At 33.8% G+C, this 24,392-nt stretch overlaps 1 protein-coding gene across 1 annotated transcript in view; it reads left to right on the top strand.

Moving 5' to 3' along the window:
• The window catches only part of gnai2b (guanine nucleotide binding protein (G protein), alpha inhibiting activity polypeptide 2b), a 93,004-nt gene that overhangs the window by 65,200 nt on the left and 3,412 nt on the right, over positions 1-24,392 (top strand). The window contains 6 exon segments of the mRNA NM_199842.1: positions 337-379; positions 9,547-9,688; positions 10,798-10,958; positions 17,499-17,627; positions 19,409-19,538; positions 21,597-21,750. Coding sequence (NP_956136.1) covers positions 337-379; positions 9,547-9,688; positions 10,798-10,958; positions 17,499-17,627; positions 19,409-19,538; positions 21,597-21,750 — 759 coding nt within the window.

The raw sequence follows: 24,392 nt of genomic DNA, 5'->3' as shown, positions 1-24,392 counted from the left end.
CTATAAACACAGGAGCAGTTTAAGGACAAAAACCTAACAAATGTATTGAATTAAAACCTCTTAACAGTGTCTTTAGGTGTGGTAGTCATAATGGAATAATTGACTCCAGTCTATTGAGTTATTGGGAAATATTACACAGGCATCATCACCACCGCGGGTGTACATTATTTTTCTACTAATTCAATGGACCTGAGTCAATTATTTCTTGCAAATTGTTATGCAGCAACATTGGAGATATGTAGTAGAAGCTAGATAATCATGTTATCACTTTCAAGATTTTATTTATTATGCTGCATACTCTGCATTGTCATTCAAACTGTTTTCTTCTCTCTATAGGTGCGGGTGAATCAGGGAAGAGCACCATTGTCAAACAGATGAAGTAAGTACAATGAATTTTTTTAATGTTTTTTTTCTATAGTTATTTCTGCTATATTATTATAAATATACTGATTTTTTTCAGACGATGGACAGCACTTTAGTTTGAGTACCTATTCTTACTATAACCAAAGTTCACTCTGCGGTCATCTTTGAAACGCCTCTCGGGCAGTATGCTCGGGCATTCTGTTTAAATGAGGAAACATCAAATTCTCCAAAACTACTTGCCAAGCTTACAAATACATTTCATATTACGAATAACTAATAAATTTATACAACAACTGTCTCTTTAGTTTCATTTCTAAATGTTCGAATCGCACATCTGCAGAAACTCACGTCAGGTTTGAGTGCCTCCCTCGGAGAGTTGTCATTCTATAGCGATCGCTGACTGGCTCCTGTACTAGAAGGCGGGGCTTCAATCATCATCATGACAGTTACACTTTTGCCCAATCAAAAAGATACGAGTGACACATCTTGTGTATTCTGTAGTCTTTGCTTTGCCTTATTTCCTGCCTATTATTAAGTGTTTGTTTATTAGTGCTTACAGTAATCAAGGAACTTTGTTGCCATGGCTTCAGCAGGGGCAATGATATCATACATTGCCTGAAAATAGTCTCCAGCTGGAAAACTTCCAAGATGACCACCTGCTTGCCCAGTGAGCATGTGCCAGTCATCATTATCATATCATTACGCCTGCTGTAGCCATGGTGCCGCAGCAAAGTTCCTTGATTATTACGCTGGAATGAGAACTCCTACCCATATCAGCCCACAAAATAGCAACTTTTAATTTTCCATTGCACTTTTTCCATTGGTAGCTACAAAATGTAGCTACAGAATAGTCAAGCTTTAACCCTTGTATTGTGTTCGGGTCTGTGGGACCTGTTTTTATCAAAATATTCAATCTCAGACTCATTGGATTTGGCTCATTTTCTATGAAGAACTCACAGAATCAGAACAAATTTGAATGACCACACTTTGTCCACCCCCTCTACACATTTACATTACATAGAGGATGTTCAGGTCCACTAGACCAAAGAGCATAGAATCAGCAAGAGGCAACACTGTAGTGCGATTTGAGAAACAGCCACTAGATGCCGTGGCGGCCATTTTGAAATGAAAACTCCAATAGAACAGCAGCATATAATAAGTCTGTAAAATAAACTCTTAAAAGTGCTGATGATTGTGATAATAAGAGCTGCATTGTCGTCTTTCAGGTTGTATCTCAGCTTTAATGCGCTTTTTATATAAATAAATAAAAAACAAAGCAGCTGCTTGCCATCGCGACAGTAATAAGATCCAATGGACAGCCGACCGCTTTCACTACAAAATGGCGAATCCAGGGCTGTTGCTGAGCGCTGCTGTTGCAATGGAACGTTCCATTGAGTGTCGCCTCTTGGTCATTCTAAGCTCTTTGACTAGACCAAAGACTATAGAATACACAGGACATGTCACTCGTATTCTTTTGAATGGGGAAAAGTGTAACCGTCAATATGGCGAATGAAGCCCCACCCTTTAGTACAGGAGCCAATCAGCGATCGATTTATAGCAAATGTGTGGCCTTCTAGTACAAGAACCAATCAGTGATTGTTACAGACTGATATTTCTCCAGGGGAGGAGCTTGGACCAGATGTGAATTTCTGCAGATTATGTGTGACTCAACCATTTAGAAATGAAACTAAAGAGACAGTTGGGGCTTAATGTAATTGTTGTTTCATAATATGAAATTTAATTTGTTAGCTTGGCAAGTAGCTTGGCAAGCCACAGCCATGTCACCCTGCAGCCCAAGACCGGTTACTCACTGAAGCTAAGCAGGGCTGAGCCTGGTCAGTACCTGGATGGGAGACCACTAGGGAACACTAGGTTGCTGTTGGAAGTGGTGTTAGTGAGGCCAGCAGGGGGCGCTCAACCTGTGGTCTGTGTGAGTCCTAATGCCCCAGTAAAAGTGAAGGGGACACTATACTGTCAGTGGGTGCCGTCTTTCGGATGAGACGTTAAACCGAGGTCCTGACTCTCTGTGGTCATTAAAAATCCCATGGCACTTCTCGTGAAAGAGCAGGGGTGTAACCCCTGTGTCCTGGCCAAAGTCCCTCTATCGGCCCTTAAGATCATGGCCTCCCAATCATCCCCTTCCACCGAATTGGCTCTATCACTGTCTCTCCACTCCACCAATAGCTGGTGTGTGGTGAGCGCACTGGTGCTGTTGTCCTGTGGCAGCCGTCGCATCATCCAAGTGGATGCTGCACACTGGTGGTGGTGTGGAGAGACCCCCCCTCATGATTGTGAAGCGCTTTGGGTGTATGGCCATACACAATAAATGCGCTATATAAATACACATTACATTACATTTACATTACATTACAAGTAATTTTTGAGAATTTGATGTTTCCCCGTTTAAACAAAATACCTGAGCATACTGCCCGAGAGGAGTTTCAAAGATGGTCGCCGCATGAAATGACTTGCCTTAAAGGGACTTTGACTAGACCCGGGGTTAAAGTGTGGGGAACCTTAACTCTGTCCTCCATAGGTGTGGACCCAAGATGGAAGTATACACAATAGGCTATACATAGTAAAACTCTGCCTCTTGTGTGTTGTACAGGCTGGCATGAAAAGGCAATGTTCAATGGGGCTAATAGGGCAAACAAACAAAAAAAGTACCATTGTGATTCATAAATGTGACCTATCAAAGGAAAATAGATAAAAATAGCTATAAATGTTGCTTGCAATTGGAATGCATGTAAAATTACTCAACAGATTTTTACCTTTAATCTTTGATTTAGTTGTATTAAAAACCCCAAAATAAAGCGGGTCCACCAGACCCATGAACACTGGCTGTTGAGATACATAATTATGAACATCACACAAGGTTTAAATTGGAATTTTTTTTTAATTTTTCAGGTTGTCCGTGGCATGTTAAAAAGTTGATAAATAAATATGGAGAAATTTAAGGCCCTTAAAAAGTATTAAAAAGTCTTAAATGCTATTTTGTAATGTTTTCAATTTTATATCATATTTGATTATGCAATGTGTGCTTGTATGCTAAAGTTTGCCTGAATTAAATCTGCGAGTGTCAGGATGTTGTGCAGTTTAGGAAATCAATGAAATCCTACTAGATTTGACATCATGCTGCTTTGTTTACTGCAGTAGTCAAGGCAACATCATTATTTCTGCAGTTCTATATGCGCAAACCTCCTGAATTAGCTAGATTTAATAGATCTTTATTTAGTGTATGAATAATGTTTTAGTTTTGTATTAGTTTCTTACATTATTATTTACTAAATATACTGTAAGTTCTCACCAGTGTTTCCAGTTGAAAAGTGGTTATAAGGTCTTAAAATGTATGGAAAGAGACTTAAAAAAGGTCTTAAAAGGTATTGAATTTCACTTTCTGATTTCTCTATATACTCTTGTTTTTGAGGGAAATTCTAATGGTCCAATCTGATTCATGACTTGTGCTAAGCTAAGCTAAAAGTGCCCCCACCATTGATATATACACTAGATATCGCATAGGGAGCCTGACTATGGCTCAATGGTGCCGCCATATTTGTGCAGTGCTCCCAGGACAAGTGTCATTCAACCACACTAGTCAAGACAGTGTTATTACGTGAAGATGCGGGACCTTAGCGCTTTCTATGGGTGTAGTAACAAGCAAACAAAGAAAACAAAGCACAAAGGCAGAACATTTCTTGAGTAAGGTTTAGTTTTTTACGTTTTTGTATGTTATGAACATTTGTGCTAAACGGGTAACGTGATGATAATGAAGTCACTGCATTCAGGCAAAGCAGCAGCAACTCACACTAGACCCTCGGCTTATGCTAGTTTTGTTGAATAAAATCAGCAAACAATGCAAATGAAATATGACAACGAGATGCTGCGCTGCCAGAAACTTGTATTATGGTCGGCTAAGTGAAGGAGTCGTTCATAACGGAGATTCATTCACAAACGAATCGCTCCCTCCGTCGGTATGAGGAGTGAAAGCAGGAGAGGAGGTGTGTTTCAGGACACGGATTAAACCAAATCTAACAGGGAGGGTGGATAGTACATTTCCATACACACAAACACAAGCTTTTTGTCAGGAATGCCTGTGCGATTACTCATCCATGAATGTAGAAAGTGATGTAAAATTATAAGTTTTGTAAATAAAAAAAAAAAACATTTGCATACTGACTTCCGGGAAATCTCCTGATCATAGATATATGTGTATATGTGTAATTCTCTGGCTCTGGATGGTCACAGTCCTCCACTGCAGCTTGGTCCCGCATTCATTTCAAAGGAGCGCTACCCTGTACTAAAATGGTGGCTCCGTTGACAAATTCCTTCTAATTGACAACAACAGGGTAGGCGACATCTAATGTATATATCAATGTGCCCCCACTAGACCCAGAGATCATCTTAATGGATTCAAAATTGCTAAAACTCAAGTAAAGTTAGCCTATTTTCAAAAAAACGAAGTGTAGTGTTCATTTAAGTCTGATAAATGACGTGTATCCACAGTATAGCTCATTGCAGCCGCTGAGACACGAGCATGCAGACTATATTCGGTGATGAAGCCATGCTTCATCCGTCATCTATTTATTTGCTGCGGCAGAGCTTTAAAGCAATGACATCATGTGTGAGATGCACTAAAACAGGAGTAAACCGAGAGCGGCTCTGGAAGCTCTTATGAGTTTAATTTCCGTGATGAAGACACATTTCCTCTCGACTGCACCTTTTACAGAGCCTGTGATGTAGAGCCGCTTCCTTAACATGCACTCGTCTCTTCCTGTTCGTGATGAATAGACACCAACATGTCTTTGTATGGCACTTTCTAGATGCTAAACCTCATGCTGTGAAACGTCATGCTAGATTAAATGAATGTGGATGAATGATGTGTGCTTTAAAAAAAAACCACACTTGCACATTTTTAACTCTTTATAGGGCACTCAAAAAGTGTTGCGGGTATTATTACAAGACTTTAATGTTTCAGACTTTAAAAGTACTAGAAGCATATATTCATATTGTAATCAATGTCAGTGAAGTTACCATAAATGTTTTTTTCACTTAATAAATGGTTAACAGTAATGAACTAATCCTAATCTAGCATGTACTAATATTGTATACACTAGAATTTATACTGTTTACACTGTCCCAATATTCGTCTAATTGGACTATGATCCGTGTTACATTAACAAATCAGATAAATTAAAGTATGTTATTTCAGAGAGCGTTGTAATTGATCATAAGATGTTATGAATTTATTTACCATATGATTTCATTTTATTTTATGCACACTATTTTACTTTTTTATTATTTTAATTTGTTTTGTATTATTTAATAAAAACTATTTTAATTTAATTAAATGTGTTATTTTATTATTAAATGTAATACATTTTATTATTTTAATTTAATTTTATTAGTTTTTTATTATTTTATTTTTTATTTTTTAATGTAATAAATTTTATAAATTTTATTTAATTTAATTTAAATGTAGTTTTAATTTAATAATTTTTTCTACTTTAATAAAATTTTGACTCATTTAAATAAATTAATATTTTTTATTATTTTATTATTTTTTATTATTTTAATAAAATTTATTTTTTATTTATTATTTATTTTATTAATTTTATTATTTTAATTTAATAAAAAATTTAAATGTAATGTAATTTTAATTTAATGTTATTTATTAATTGTTTTATTTATTTAATTAAATCAAATTTTAAATGTAATTTAATTTTAATTTAATGTTAATTAATTTTTAATTTATTTAATTAAATCAAATTTTAAATGTAATGTAATTTTAATTTAATGTTATTTAATTTTTAATTTATTTAATTGAATCAAATTTTAAATGTAATGTAATTTTAATTTATTGTTATTTAATAAATTTTTATTAATTTAATTAAATCAAATTTTAAATGTAATGTAATTTTAATTTAAATTTAAATTTAAATTTAATTTAAATTTAAATTTAATTTAATTTAAAATAATTTTTTTATATAATTTTTTTATTTCATTTAATCTATAATGTTTTTTTATTTACTTTATTTTATGTTTATTTTATTTTATTTTTGCCTAAAGTTTAGTTTTTATGGTCCTAAAAGTGGATATGACAATATTTACATAAAACACTTACATACAACCAAACATTCATTAATCGTATTTATACCGTTTAGTATATGAGATTATTAGATCTCTATGTTCTTAAAGATCTAAAATGTCACGCTATACATGTCTTTACCATCAATTATATATATATGAATTGCATATGATTGGTTTGATCTTATTATTTTTCATATGCTGTAAGATTTACAAATATAAACTGAAAAAGCTATTTGTTTACTTCTTTAAGTAAAAGTAAATGTTATATTATTTAAATGTATATTAATTCGTTACATTATTGAATAATATGCAAATATTCAATTTAAATAGACGATTTATGCACAATGCAGTTTGATTTAAAAGTAATGTAACATGTAGAGAATTTAGAGGTCTCTCTTTTATTAGACGATCAAAAGTGGTTTGTGTTGAAGCGTCTCTAAAACTTTCTGCAATCTCTAAAATGTTTCGGAGGAAAGCTGCATAAATCTCTTTTTATTTCTGTATTTATTAGCCATATACCTAAAGAGAGATGGTGAAGGCCTTGAACACTTGTATGATTTCCATTTGACTGGAGGTGCAGGGATCTGAATGCATTTTTCATGAGGACGGCGCAGTATTTCACACTCGGTTCATTAATGCAGGTTTAAGCAGAAGCAGAGTAACAGTGATAATAATAACTGTTACCTGCAGCAGACCAGCGTTAAAACACTGTGAACTAACAGTGATGGGGTCATGTCTCCCACAGATCTTCATTCAATTATTAGCACAAAGATTCAGCTTTATTTGATCAAACCTTTTTAAAGACATTATCTTGAAAATTGCTGAATATTTTTCATGTGCTTTTACATACTGGCTTTGTTATACTGATTACTGATGACAGCAAGCTCTGCTGATGTTAGTGAATCTGAAATTCTTTAAATTATTTATTTATTTTCCTTCGGCTTAGTCCCTTTATTCATCAGGGGTCACCACAGCGGAATGAACCGCCAACTTATCCTGCGCAGTCGCAACCCAGTACTGGGAAATATCACACTCATACACTACGGCCAATTTAATTTATTCAATTCACCTGTACAACATGTCTTTTGACTGTGGGAAGCTGAAGCACCCAGAGAAAACCCACGCCAACACAGGGAGAACATGCAAACTCCACACAGAAATGCCAACTGACCCAGCCGGGACTCAAACCAGCGACCTTCTTGCTGTGAGGTGACAGTGCTAACCACTGAGCCACTGTGTGGCCCTTATTAAATTATGTGTTGTTCAAAGTGTAGGTTTTGAATTACAGAGCTACTAATACACATTGCACAGTGTATGATGGCACTTATCTTTTTTTTTTTATTTGCATCAAGGTAACATTAAATCTATAGATTATAATGTTATTTGCCAATAAGTTTGAATATTTATATCAGAAATATTGAGCTCTGCTTCCAATATTACCGGCAATAATCTGCTCCTCAACACCAACAAGACCAAGGAGCTCATAGTGAACCAACAGGAAGGGACGAACAGGGTCACATGATCCCATCCACATCAATAGCCACGTTTCCACTATCGCGCCTAAAGCGTTTCCACTGTCACTTCCGGGGCCTTATCGGGCCAAAGCAGGGCTTTCTTGGGGCCAGCGGTCGGCCTTTTTTGGCCTGCCGAATACCTTGAGCCAAAGAGGGCCAGCTGGGGCTTCGGGGCGGAGTCAAAGGAGAGGCGGGCACAATTTTCCGATCGCACATGAGTACATGCGCCAAACAAATAAATAAAAAAGTAAGGGAAAGAAAATATCTAGCCTTATGGGGTCTTTTTGCGTATGATCGACCATATGTTTCCCTTTTAAATGTAACGGTGTTACATAAAATAATAAAGTAGTTTTAATTTATAAGTGACTTTCTTTGCTGCGTCCTCCTTGATGTTTCAGTAAAGCATAACAATCTTTACACCATATTAAAGACACAGCAGACTGTAAAGGTTTTCGAGAGTTTTTGTCAAGTTTAAAAGGTGTATTTGTGCATGTTTACTGTAGATGCCTGTATATGTGTGAGACCGATTTTTTACCGACTTTGTATTTTCATTATATATCAGTTTAGTTTTGGTGTCTGTGGGGTCTTGAAAAAAAATGATTAAAAAGTGTTAAAAGTCCTGTGAAGTCCCTTTAAATGTGAACTTTTTATGTGAATTCATTATATATTAATTCAGTTTCTGATCAATAGAATAACAATATAGCACTACACCATTGTGTGCATGTTTCCAGGTCAGTCTCTTAATTATTAAATATCATCCTGTGTCCAGAATGATTCATGAGTCGAATACTCAGAAGATGAAGCAGTACCGAGCCGTGGTTTATTATCTTATCATTAAATTAAATACATTTTATTATTTTAATTGAATTTTAATTAAATTTTATTATTTTTTATTATTTTATTTTATTTTTATTCATTTAATTAATTTATTTTTTATTGTTTTATTTAACAAATTGTATTAATTTAATTTAATTTACATTTAATTTTTATTTAATTAAATTTTTATAATTAAATTTAATTTTTAATTTTAATTTAATTTAATTTTTATTATTTATTTTTATTTTATAAATTGTATTTTAATTTAATTTAAAATTTAAATGTAATGTAATTTTAATTTAATTTAATATTTTTATCAGTAATTTTTTATTAAATATAAATTATTTTAATTGAATTAATTTTTACTATTTCTATTTAATTTAATGAATAATGCTTTTTTGAATTGATTTTATGTTTTATTTTATTTTATTTTTGCCTAGTTTTTTTTTTTTTTTGAGTAAATGTTTTCACTCAACATTTTCATTTTATAATTCTCAGATTTTGCATTTTCATTATATATCAGTTTGGTTTTGGTGTCTATGGGTCTTGAAAAGTATTAAAAGTTTATTTAGATAAATTTAAGGCCCTTAAAAATTATTAAAAAGTGTTAAAAGTCCCGTGAAGTCCTTTGAAATGTGAACTTTTTATGTGAATTCATTATAGATTAGTTCAGTTTCTGATTAATAAAATAACAATATAGCACTACACCATTGTGTGCATGTTTCCAGGTCAGTCTCTTAATTATTAAATATCATCCTGTGTCCAGAATCATTCATGAAGACGGATACTCAGAAGACGAATGCAAGCAGTACCGAGCCGTGGTTTACAGCAACACCATCCAGTCCATAATGGCCATCATTAAAGCCATGAGCAACCTGAAGATCGACTACGGGGAAAGTGCACGTGTGGTAAGAGCTCCTGTGCACCTGCAGACTGCATGTAGGTCAGCCTGGCGTTCTGTAAATAATTCAGAGTCCTGCACATTTCTCATCTCCAGGTTATAATAATCCAGGTTGTAATATTTTGCATGCAGATCCTTCAGTTGCGGGTTGCAGGTTGTTATTCTGAGCATTAATGAATCATTTATATTAACAGCAGGAGCAAATAAATATAAGTAGATTTTAGGTTATATAAACTTTAGGTTTTGCTATTCAAATATTTAGTGTAATTTATTGATTTGGGATGATTAAAGGTCCTGTGAAGTGTGAAATAGTAATTAATTTTTTTCTCAGCTCTGCCAGTGAGAGTGATCATATGAGCTCAAGCACATCAAATGAAAGCAAATGAAAAGAGGGGGCGGGGCATGTCAGATACCAGAGAGCATTTGATTGGTCAAGATTTGATGAGAAACTGTAGTGACATGAAAAAATATGGTTGATCCATTTAAGCAGATCTGATAACCTTCAAGCTTTTGATGTTAATGTCAGTTTTATGTTTCCTAAATGCAAATGTTGTCGATGTTTTTGAGCACTCTGTCTTATAGATATACTTAAAACTAACATACTGAAACTAACATCTAAATTTTTTACTTAAAATTTACGTGCGACCTTTAAAATTCAGTAGATTCAAATTATTTATCCAATAAAACACAAAGTGTGTTAATTAATTTATATCATTTTAATACATATATATGTGTGTGTGTGTGTGTGTGTGTGTGTGTGTATGTATGTGTATATATAGTATAAATATATATATATATATATATATATATATATATATATATATATATATATATATATATATATATATATATATATATATATATATATATATATATATATATATGTAGATTGATAGATAGATGGATGGATGATGGATGGATGGATGGATAGTAAAAAAAAAAGAAATGATTATGTATTGTATATTATAAAAATGAACACTTTTTTTACATTGCTAATTAATAAACATGCTAAATTAGCAGCCTTTATTTTAAACAATGTTATAATTTTTTGACTGCTTTATTAAAATGTTTGCAGCTCTTTGCATGTGTGGTAATTCTGTTTGCGTTTGTGTGCAGGATGATGCGCGGCAACTGTTTGCGCTGTCTGCGGCTGCGGAGGAGCAGGGGATCCTGACTGACGATCTGGCCAATGTGATCCGCAGACTGTGGGCCGATAGCGGCGTTCAGGGCTGCTTCTCCAGATCCAGAGAATATCAGCTCAATGACTCCGCTGCTTAGTGAGTGACTGCAGAAAACACACCAAAGAATCGCTCCCTCTGATAAAATGAGAAGTGAAAGCAGGAGAGGGGGGGTGTGTTTCAGGACAAGGATCAGATCAAATTTAACAGGGAGGGAGGATAATACAATTGCACACAAACACAAGCTTTTTGTCAGCAATGCCTGTGCAGTCACTTATCCATTGATAGAGAAAAGTGATGTAAAATTATAATTTTCATAATTAAAAAAAAAAAAAATTGCATACTGACCACCCGGATGGCTCTTGATCATAGATATATGTATATACAGTTGAAGTCAGAATTATAAGCCCCCCTGAATTATTAGACCCCTTGTTTATTTTTTCCCTATTTTCTGTTTAACGGAGAGATTTCTTCAGCACATTTCTGATCATAATAGTTTTAATAACTCATTTCTAATAACTGATTTATTTTATCTTTGCCATAATGACAGTACATAATATTTGACTAGATATTTATCAAGACACTTCTATACAGCTTAAAGTGACATTTAAAGGCTTAACTAGGTTAATTAGGTTAACTAGGCAGGTTAGGGTAATTAGGCAAGTTACTGTATAACGATGGTTTGTTCTGTAGGCTATCAAAAAAAATATGGCTTAAAGGGGCTAATAATATTGTCCTTCAAATGGTGTTTAAAAAAATTAAAAACTGCTTTTATTCTAGCCGAAATAAAACAAATAAGACTTTCTCCAGAACAAAAAATATTATCAGACCTACTGTGAAAATCACCTTGCCCTGTTAAACATCATTTGGAAATATTAAAAACCTTTATAAAAATTCAAATGGGGACTAATAATTCTGACTTCAACTGTCGGTGTATATATCTTTGGCTCTGGAGAGCCAGTCCTCCTCTGCACCTTGGTCCCACATTCATTTCAAAGGACCGCTACCCTATACTGGCGGCTCTAGTGACGCATTCCTTCCAATAGACAAAAATAGTGTAGGCGACATCTAATGTAAATATCTATGGGCGAAGACGCGCAGCGATTCTCCTGACCGCCTCTCCTCACCACCAACTCCCAAAGAAATTTAATGACTTCCGGCTTCTTTGACACTCTCGCCACCTTATACTCCAGAAACATTTTTATCATTAACAGTGTTAAAAACAGTTGTGCTTTTTACGGTATTTTATTTATTTGGTACAATTTGGTACAATGCATTATTTTTAGGATTATTTTATTAACATTGTTACGTGTTTAAGTTGTTAAGATATTAAATAGATGAAACGTAACAATGAGTGAGTCTAATGGTGCTGGATGAACAAGGAGAATACACAACCTCTTGTTAAGTGAAACAAAAAGTTAGTATTTATGGTCACACTTTACAATAAGGTTCATTAGTTAATGTAAATTAATGCATTTACTAACATGAACAAACAACAAACACAATACACTTACTACTGTATATGTTCATGTTAGTTAACGTTAGTTAATGAAAATGCAGTTGTTCATTGTTAGTTCATGTTAACTCTTGGTGCATTAAGTAATGATAACATGCATGGACTTGGATGTTAATAATGCATTAGTAAATGTTCAATTATGATTAATAAATGCTGTACATGTGTTATTCAGGATTAGTTCATGTTAGTAAATGCATTAACTAATGAACCTTATTGTAAAGTGTTACCGTATCTATTAAACAGAGAATGTCAAACAATGAATATAGGAAATGTAATGTAAATGAAATTTTAAATAATCGAATTAAACAAAGAAAACAGGAGTGTTGCTAAAACAAAGAAATAAATATAACAAAACGATCTAGCTAAACCCCAACCCACTAAACTGACTGATCAAAGACAAATGCAGAAACAAAACCGTAATCTTCAGCACGTAGCTTAACTAAACTTCAGAACTTCAGAACATAATTACACATGTGGCAACGTCTCCTTTAACAAAGTAAAAAATAGATATACTAAGCTGCTCACATTACTAGAGTTAAGTACACACTGTTAGCCGTTAGCAAAACAAGATCTCATATAATCCAAATCTCAAAGATCTTTCTACTTCTCACTAGATAATAAACTGAGCTGCACAAACTTATCTAATAAGTCAATCTCTTAATAAAGAGAAAACTAGCACACGGCAACAGCAAACAAACTAAGCAAATAAACACAAGTGAACAGGTTTACCGACAAAAGTGAGGAGTCTGACTGTGAGCCAAGTGCTCCTGAAAAACAGTGCAAGCGCACGGCTTTTATACTGCGCGGACCCGCTCCTGATTGGCGCGCCGATTGAGTGACGATGGTTACTGACAGCCCCTTTGACCAATGATTGAACACCTAAAACAGGACAGGATAATAGCGGAAGAGAGAGAGAGAGAACGCAAAACAGAAAGCAAAAAACAAAGCACCACAAAACATACTTAAAACGTAACAACATAAACAGCCTTTACTTGAAATACAAACTTTTTCTCTGATTATAAAACAACATCGCTGTCATTTATGCTAACTGTAAAACATCCTTGCTGCATTTATTTATTTCAATAAAATCCAAACCTTTTTGAATAGCAGCGCACAATGTCAAGCATTATCAGTCATGCATTCGTTTTTCTTCAGCTTAGTGCCTTTATTTATCAGGGGTCACCACAGCAGAATGAACCATCAACTAATCCAGCATATCTTTTACACAGCGGATGCCCTTCCAGCTGCTACCCCATACTGTGAAACACCTGTACACTCTCACAGTCACACTCATACACTACGGTCAATTTTGTTTTACCCAATTCACCTATAGCGCATGTGTTTGGACTGTGGGAAAAGCCGCAGCACCCAGAGGACACCCTTGCCAACGCGGGGAGAACATGCAAACTCCACACAGAAATGCCAACTGACCCAGCTGGGACTCGAACCAGCTACCTTATTGCTGTGAGGTGACAGTGCTAACCACTGAGCCACCGTGCCGCCTCAAGCATTAGCCTTTACGTTTAATTTCTTGTACAAATAATATCACATAGCATTGCCATCTTAACATTTGCTTTTTTGTACTTTTACAAAATGTTTTGGCTTAAGTAACTATTTGAAATGCTTTTGTGCATGTTTTGGGATAATCGTTAGTGCACGTAAACCCTCACTGATGTCATTTTGAATGGGATTTCTGAATACAGTGAGTCCCTCAGTGTGTGTGTGTTTGTGTATTAGTCATTTTGCAGCAGTGGAATTCTCCCTCTTGACGGCGTGTTCATAACCTGTGCAAAATCACAGCCTCAAGTGGATTGTTGTTTAATTATATTTCATCTATGTACTTCAGAGCTGCATAAACACAAACACTTGAGGTGTGGAAGTACAGCACCAAATTACAAATCTCTCCCTGTAGACACGATACGACTTTAATGGGGTTGTGATGAGTGATGTGAGCAGGTTCAAGCAGTGAACTCAATGCTAACTTCATCTGTTGTTGACGGCAGAAACAACTCCTCGATTCTTGACTTGACACACACAAACAAACACACAAATGTGTGGTGCAGGTTATGCTACACTGTAAATATATTTGTAAATGAGCAGTTTTGCATAGTTTGTTACTCATGTTTTTATTGTATAGTAGTTTATGCTTTTGAATTGCATTATGAGATCTTTATCTTTCTTTCAACAACTTTTAACCTTGAAAAGTTCAAGTTTATTGACATTTTTATTAGTTTAAAGTGATATATTGTCTTAGTGTGTGTTGTATATTATGCTTCAAAACCCTTGTAATAAACTGCCTGTACATTTTCTCTTATTTTACAGACTTATTTCTCTATATATTATTTCTTATATTATTTCAAACTATTAAAATGTCATTAAAAGTCCCATTGTTAAACTGTAGAGTTGAATTTTCAACATCACAAATTGAAAAAGCAGAGATCAACATCCCATAATGCAATTCACAACCGTAAATAAATGGAAAACACTTGTGAAGCACAAAATATGGAAACTCTTAATTATTAAGAGATTTTTTTAACAATATATTTAACATGTATATTGTTGCGTATATTAGCATGAAACTGCTTCTCAAACAGGAACAGATGCAGGACGAGACTTGATTTTGTCCCTCAGGAGTTGGTTGGATTGCTGTGGTTTGCTATTGGTGGAACTCAAGTGATTGACAGGTTGATCCCGCCCTCATACCAGTAAACACCAATCAGAAAAACACTAATGTTATTGAAACGGGACAACAGAGTTCACATGAATTCAAAACAAGCGAATGTAAATTTTGACACAGATCAGAAAGTGGACTTCAGTGTATTTGTTAAGAATTGATATTAAAGTGATAAAGCAGATCCATTCTGTTCATAACACACATGATACACTGAAAGAAATGATTCAAAGACAGTTCCTTGGATTTAACAAAATCTTTGAAATTTTAAAGTTAAGTGGCTCTTAACAATTTATTTGGACAGAATTTAAACAAATTACACAGTAAAAAAATGCTGGGTTCCACACAATTCCTTCATGTTGTCCCAACACAAATTGATTAAGTTAACCTAATTGTTTTTACGAATTTATGTGGACTGATCCTAACCCCCCCCACCACCAACAGTAAAAATATTTGTTGGAGTGTAATTTGATCATTACTAAATTTAATTTGTTTAAATTCAACCCATATACAGTATTTGAAACATTTTTGTACTAATCAATTATATTTATTTTTGATAGCAAATACATTTTAATGCAATTTTGGCATGTTTAAGAATTATTTATGGTAATTGCTTATTGAAAATAATAGTTGTGTTGAATATTAGGTAGCACTTTATTTTAAGGTGCTCTGAAAATAAATGCAGGGTTCCACACTATTAATTTATATTGTTCAGACACAAATCAATTAGGTTAACTATTAGCATTTAAGTGTATTGAACATAAAACAAATTATTGTCCCAAAAAAATTAAGAATTGTTGTTTCAGCTCATTTTAAATCAGTAGTTTGAACAAGAAGAAAAACAATTTTTGAGTTTGTTCTTGTTACAAGTTTTACTTACGTTTAATTATGTATAATTACTTGTGATAATTATAGTAACTAACCCTAAACCGCATTGTAACCCTAACAGTATAGTAAGTGCATCTAATTAGTTCAAGGGTCACGAAACCCCACGGTGTTTACATGTTTACACTCGGAGAGCAGATCTTTCTGCCCATAATATTGTAATGATTATGTACTGTAAACTTTAGTAACTTAGGAATCATTTGACTAAGGTCTGTCTTTAAACACTGAAAGAGTACTGCTGACGATACAAACTAACTTTGCCTCTGAATAAACAAACAAAGACCCCTGATGGCTTACCAAATCTGTAGAGACAGGACAATCAACATCAACTGGAGTCGTGTCTTTATTATAAGGAGACAAGCGACAAATCCAGATTTTACCATTCCCAGATGTGAAAAGCTCTCGGGTAAAAAATGTTCCGTACAAACGAATTTGTACTTCATGCACTGTAATCCACACGTGAGTCCAGCTGCGCTCTCATAGCGGGAAATGAAAACAAAACCTTTATTGCAGCAAATTTTTAAACGCAACATGGGCAAACAGCCTTTACTTGAAATACAAACTGTTATAAAATGATTATTAAACAACATCGCTGTCATTTATGCTAACTGTAAAACATCCTTGCTGCATTCATTTATTTCAATAAAATCCAAACCTTTTTGAATAGCAGCGCACATTGTCAAGCATTATCAGTCATGCATTCTTTTTTCTTCAGCGTAGTGCCTTTATTTATCAGGGGTCGTCACAGTGGAATGAACTGACAACTATTCCAGCATATGTTTTACGCAGCAGATGCCTTTCCAGCTGCAACCCAGTACTGGGAAACACCCATACACTCACATTCACAAACACACACACACACACACACACACACACACACCCCCACCCACCCACCCACACACACACACACACACACGTTTGTTTTTGTGAAAAGTGGGGACATTACATAGGTTTTCATTCATTTTATACTGTCCAAACAATATATAGTATTGCCCTCACCCCACCCCACCCCTAAACCCAACCATCAAAGGAGACTGTGTGCAGCTTTACACTCTGATCAAACTCATTCTGTGGGATTTGCATTTTGAGAAACGAGGACGTCACCAATGTCCTCATTTCACCTCCTTTTTGTAATACCTGTGTCATACTCATGACATTATACAGATTTGTGTCCTGATAAGTCACAAAAACACGTACACACACACCCACACACTCATACACTACAGCCAATTTATTTTACCCAATTCACCTATAGCGCAGGTGTTTGGGCTGTGGGGGAATCTGGAGCACCCAGAGGAAACCCATGCCAACACGAGGAGAACATGCAAACTCCAAATAGAAATGTCAACTTACCCAGCTGGGACTCAAACCAGCGGCCTTCTTGCTGTGAGGTGGCAGCCACTGTGTCGCCCGACTACTTGCATTCAATCTTAAAAGCCAGGCTCAACAGTGCATATCCTGGGATGTGACTATTGAGATTGATCAGAGTGCAGCATTTACTCTGAAACAACATATTGTGCAGCACTATAGCATGAATGATGAATGTCCTGTGTCTGTGTTTGTGCAGCTATCTGAATGATCTGGACAGAATAGCGCGCTCAGACTACATTCCCACCCAGCAGGACGTGTTGAGGACCCGAGTGAAAACCACAGGCATCGTGGAGACTCACTTCACCTTCAAAGACCTGCACTTCAAGTGAGCAGCAGCACTTTTACTGTCCGTCTCACACTACAGTGGTCAACAGTGATGTCCAAATTCAGAGCTTCACCCTTTATTCAGACATATATACATGTTATGGGGATTTTTCTCAGCACGTTGTGCCGTTTTGGTTTGAGTGCAATATTTTTGTATGTGGTTGGTTTCAGTTTGAAGAAATGCAGGAGGAGAGTTGCTAATAATGATGAGCAGGTAGTACATATACAAGATTTACAGAAGACTTAGTCATGTTTGAAACTATTTGAAACTTGTGTTAAATAACGTTTTTATTTGAATGTATTAGGGCAGGGGTCGGGAACCTTTTTTCAGCAAAGAGCCATTTCTGTTTTTTTTTTTTTTTTTTTTTTTTTTCAGCAAATGCTTTTTTTTTTAAAGAGGCATTTTGACGTATATACAGTGGAAGTCAGAATTAATTGCCCCCCTGTTTATTTTTTTCCTCAATTTCTGTTCAACTGAGAGAAGATTTTTTTCAACACATTTCTAAACATAATAGTTTTAATAACTCATTTCTAATAACTGATTTATTTGATCTTTGCCATGATGACAGTGAATAATAATTTACTAGACATTTTTCTAGACACTTCTTTACAGCTTAGTGTGACATTTAAAGGCTTAACTAGGTTAATTAGGTTAACTAGGCAGGTTATGGTTATTAGTTAGTAGGCAAGTTATTGTATAATGATGGTTAGTTCTGTAGACTATCAAAAAATAATAATAATAATTTCGTCCTTAAAATGGTGTTTAAATAATTAATAACTGCTTTTATTCTAGCCGAAATAAAACAGCTAAGATTTTCTCAATAAGAAAAAACTATTACCAGACATACTATGAAAAATGTGTTGCTCTGTTAAACATAATTTGGGAAATAATATTATTTATTTATCATTCATTCATTCATTTTCTTGTCGGCTTAGTCCCTTTATCAATCCGGGGTCGCCACAGCAGAATGAACCACCAACTTTTCCTGCAAGTTTTTATGCAGCGGATGCCCTTCCAGCTGCAACCCATCTCCGGAAAACATCCACACACACATTCACACACTACGGACAATTTAGCCTACCCAATTCACCTGTAACGCATGTCTTTGGATTGTGGCGGAAACCGGAACACCCGGAGGAAACCCACGCCAACGCAGCGAGAACATGCAAATTCCACACAAAAAACGCCAACTGAGCCGAGGTTCGAACCAGCGACCTTCTTGCTGTGAGACGACAGCACTACCTACTGCGCCACTGCCTCGCCTTTATTTATTCATTTATTATGAAATAATTTAATTACCTGTATATTTTGACATTTTCAAAATAGAGAAAGTGTTATAAAACATCAGCAAAAAATTATATAATCTTATTATAAACCTTTAATAATAGACTGATTTATTAATCTGCATATTCAGTATATTTTTATGAGTTTTCCTTTTTAAATAAAACATATTCATCAAACTCATGTATTTTCCAAAGGCTAACATCAATAGATGTTTGAGGATGTGTAGAGGTTATTACAGCGCTGTCAGTGACAAAGCTTCAGGTAGAGAGAAGGCTTTCTCATTATCCTCCATCCGCCTTCTCTTTTCTTCTTCAGACCCTCATGAAATATTAATGCTTATGTGAAGGGAAAAGCACTGGTTGATTTGCTCACCTTGTGTGTGTGTGTGTGTGTGTGTGTGTGTGTGTGTGTGTGTGTGTGTGTGTGTGTGTGTGTGTGTGTGTGTGTGTGTGTGTGTGTGTGTGTGTGTGTGTGTGTGTGTGTGTGTTTCTCCTCAGGATGTTTGATGTCGGAGGTCAAAGGTCAGAGAGGAAGAAGTGGATTCACTGTTTTGAAGGAGTGACGGCCATCATCTTCTGTGTGGCTCTGAGCGCTTATGACCTGGTGCTGGCAGAAGACGAGGAGATGGTGAGGAGCTCAACACAACATGACTATTATTATTTCACAATAACAGCCTTCTGTTAACCCATTCACAGCTGCAAAAATAGCAAAACCTTTAATAATAAAACGACTTATTATCCTGCATGTTCAGTATTGTTTGTTGATTTTTTTTTTTCTACACAATATTATTATTACTATCATTATTATCATCATCATTATCAATATTATTATCATCATCATCCTCATCATCATTATTATTATCATTATTATTTTTTAAAAATTATTATAATTATTATTATTATTTGACAAAACGAGCCTCTCTTTAACCCATTCACTCCTGAAAAAAGTTTCATAAGGCATTTTTGTCATATATAAATATATATATATATAGATAGATACTTTTTTAAACATTACTTGGGAAATATTTCAAGGAATGGCTCATTTTTAAAAATTACTTTATATAATTGTACATTAGAACCAAATTAATATTATTATTAATATATTATTATTTAATTATTATTAGAGTTATTAAGAATTAACAAAACAGCTGCAAAGCGTTTAATAATAAAATGATTTATGCATGTTCAGTATATTTAGATTTTTTTTTTCTACACAACATTATTATTATTGAATCTCAACACAACATTATTATTATTATTATTATTTTATTTTTCATTTATTTATTTTTTTTCACAATAAGAGCCTACTTTAACCAATTTGCACCTGAAGCATGTTCCAAGTTTAAAAAAAAATGTAGATTGTCACTGTTCATAACCTCTTAAGGCCCAAGGTGTTTTTTTACATGCATTTTTTATTTCTCTTTGCTATTTGGGCTTATTGGAACCTATACTTAGAATGAAAACCTAAGTATCATCTTTTGATATGATCTACTTTTAGAGAAAACTGATTTAATTCGTGGTTTAAGACTCGTGGTCCCAATTTACATAAAACATTTTTTCCTGAATTTTTTTAATGCATATATAGCATAGAAAAAAATGTTAAACTTACTTTGACTATCAGAGAATAAAAACGACTTTTGTTCCCATTTTGGACAGTTAAAATAGGGTGTGGGACATTTCATATGCTACGAAACAGTTGCAGTATGACACTGTATGTCTGTAACAAAATATAAAACATTCAAAGTATTTTAAAAAGCCACTTAAGAGCTAAAATGTGCTGTCCACATATGTGGACACTCAGGCTCTAGGAGGTTATGGCTTCTTTAAAGTAAACCAAATAAAAAAGATAATAAAAATGTCAAGTTTTATTGCTTTTCTTTTTTTTTTTTTGCCTATTTTTGAATATGTTAAACTTTGAATATGTATTATTTCACAACAAGAGCCTTCTTTTAACCAAATTGCAACTGTAATATGTTCCTGAAAAATGTATATTGTCCCTCTTCATAAAGCTTCCATAAAGTAGACCAAACAACAACAATATAAAAACACCAATGTGCATTTAAAAAAATCATAAAACAAATTGTTGATGATATTAATTAAATTACCCAGCCATTTTATTTATTGGCATCAACCTCTACTGAAACCCTCACTGTGATATAAAAACAGTAATTATACAGAGCATTATTCATATTATTTAGAAAATTACCTATTAATTGTATTTTATTAACAAACTTGCTTGTCTCAACTCTAAACACAACATCACAGCAATGTAAAAACAGTAATTATACCAAATACTGTTCATATAATTACTAAAATACTCATTATTTTATTAAAGTCTACGCTTCTCAACCCTAAACCAGTAATTATAAATGTTATTCACATATTTATTAAACCTTAAATCTACCCCTTGCGAAAATGATGCACTATTGACGAGAGTATCCACAGCTGTATCCCATCTAGACTTTACCTGTAATGGACGGAGGGTTCGAAAGAGTTAAATATATTTCAAGATTTTAATTGACAAAAAAATTTGAGTACAAATTAAAATAGCATAATTAAGGAAAATCTAAAGAAGAAGCTTGTAAATCTATGCGTTCTCTATGTAAGCATGAGCCGACAGCGCCCTCTTGTGTTACTGCGCTTCACTTTCAGCTTCTGCTCTTTTTTTTTTTTTTTTTTTTTTCAGAACCGCATGCATGAAAGCATGAAGCTGTTCGACTCCATCTGTAACAACAAGTGGTTCACCGAGACCTCCATCATCCTCTTCCTCAACAAGAAAGATCTGTTCGAGGAGAAGATCACGCGCAGCCCACTCACCATCTGCTTTCCGGAATATTCAGGTCTTTCACTTCACTTCAAAAATCTATAATATAATCAGTGAAGTCATAATCAACAATATTCCACAAATGCTGTCCATGAGAGCTTAATTTAGACTTGGAACAATTATCTGATCTGGAATCATTTAGCATGCCGGACATTCTGTAGCACAACTAAAATGAAATATTTAATATAATAATAACAACAGTTTTGAACAATAATCCTAATAATCAATGCAGGTCCCTTATGACCAAGAAGAGAATACAAAAAGCTATGCATAGTTTTAGGTAAAAGAATCATTCAAAACTATTAATAAGTAAGTAAGTACAGTAAGTAAATACAATTTAAAAATGTTTAGAATTAGTATAATATAATGTTTATTTATTTTTGTTAAATGATCTGAAAGTTGTATGTGATTATATTGTTTAAAAACTTTTCTAAGTAATATTTTAGGTTGTTCTGGTTTTTGAACACTCAATATTTATACATTTACCCCATGTGCAGTGTTCAGATTTACTACCCTTTTGTTATGTTCAGGATGAAAAATCCCCTAAATTAAACTGCTGTAAAAATCCATCAGATTCATATTTTTTTTTCAAATTGTTTTTTCATAAATCCGTTAATTAATCTCAGTCCAAAGTAAAACTACTAAATGTTTTTAAAAATTACAGTATTTTAACTCTTTAATTGCCAAATTCACAAATGATGCCACTGATTTGGTGAAAAAAAAACCCCACACAAAATGATGGATTTTCAATCTAAAAAATAATTGTGTACTGGATTTTTTTCTTTTGTGAAAGTCTTGGACATGTGAACGATTAGTAACAACATTGTCTTTTTTGCATTGTTAGATTTTCATTTGATCTCCCTAATTGACTGTTGGTGGCAGTTTTTGACCCATTGATTTCCATTATAATCACATTTGATGGTGCATAAATACACTGACAGCATATTTTGATTTTCTCAGACGCATCGAGGTAAGTGCGTAAAGGTCACTCTCACACACTCACAGACACTTTAATTTGCTGTTATACTCCATATAAAATCCAGAAACTAAGCTTTTTTTGCACAGGCCTATCTAAAGGGTTAATGATGCCAACCTGATGATCAACAGTAAAAGTTCCACATTTGACCTCTTCCCAACAAGGAAAACCACCAACAACAAAAAAATGCATGATTATATGGTGTCATAGTTTTGTAATCAGAAAAATCTGGTTATAATGGAAGTCAATGTGGCAAAAACAACAACCAACAGTAAATTAGGGAAACAAAGCATCAAAGGCAATATTGTTTCACATGTCCAAGACTTGGAGGTAAAAAAAAAAAAAAAATCAGTTCACAATTACTTTTTATATTGATAATACGTCATTTTGTGTGTGTTTTTTTTCGACCAAATCTGTGACATGATTTATGAATTGGGAAATTCAAGAGTTAAAATTTTGTAATTTTCTAAACAATTGAGTAGTTTTGATCTGGACTGTGGTTGATTAACAGATTTATGCAAAAAAAAAAAACAAAAAAAAAGCAAACAAACATAAATTGTCCGTAGTGTGTGTGAATGTGTGTGTGGATGTTTCCCAGAGATGGGTTGCAGCTGGAAGGGCATCCGCTGCGTAAAAACTTGCTGGATAAATTGGCGGTTCATTCCGCTGTGGCGACCCCGGATTAATAAAAGGACTAAGCCGACAAGAAAATGAATGAAAGAATATATATATATATATATATATATATATATATATATATATATATATATATATATATATAAGAAAAAGATCGACTTTTTCTGTGTTTCGGCTAGCAGAATGGTTTTGATGACAAATATATAAAAATTATATATATAATATATATATATAATATAATATATATATATATATATGTCATCAAAACCATTCTGCTAGCTGAAACACAGAAAAAGTTATGGCCAAATTAAGACTCAGAATCACCCCAGAGTGGATGAAAACATCCCCAACAGCACATAAGGGTTAAAGGACTTTACTTTCATTAATACCAGTCAGGCTAATATTGATCATTTTCACAATATATTTACATATATATTTTATTCAAATGCAATTCTAATTAAATTTTTTATGTATTTTAATATTTATATATTGTCAATTTATCTGAATTGTTTAAAGGGTTTTATAAATGAAGTTTAAATGAATTTCAATTTTTTAATGAATACATAAATGGGTAAATGTAGTATTATTATTTGGTAAAAATATGAAGTTTTTACTACTTGAAGTTTTATAATATGTTTTTACTATTTTACAATTTAATAGATCTAGAATGTGAAAATAGTATACACATTTTAGACAGTCCCTTTATTACTTTACAGGGATAATTTTTCTTTATATTTATACCCTAAAACAGAGGTGACCAACCCTGTTCCTGGAGATTGACCTTCCTGCAGATTTCAGTTGCAACCCATATCAAACACACCTGCCTGTAATTATCAAGTGCTGTTCAGGTCCTAATTAATTGACTCAGGTGTGTTTGATCAGGGTTGGAGCTGAACTTTGCAGGAAGGTCGATCTCCAGGAGCAGGGTTAAGCACCACTGGCCTAAAATGACTGATTTTGTGACTGCTTTTCTCGAAGTTTATGACCTTATTTACCACAAAATCTTATAAATTTTATTATATCTTTTTTAAACTCATAAACCACTG

Source organism: Danio rerio, chromosome 6, assembly GCF_049306965.1.
Source record: "Danio rerio strain Tuebingen ecotype United States chromosome 6, GRCz12tu, whole genome shotgun sequence".
NCBI lineage: Eukaryota > Metazoa > Chordata > Actinopteri > Cypriniformes > Danionidae > Danio > Danio rerio.
Note: the sequence above shows the minus strand (reverse complement) of the source record. Positions and strands in the feature narration are given on the sequence as shown.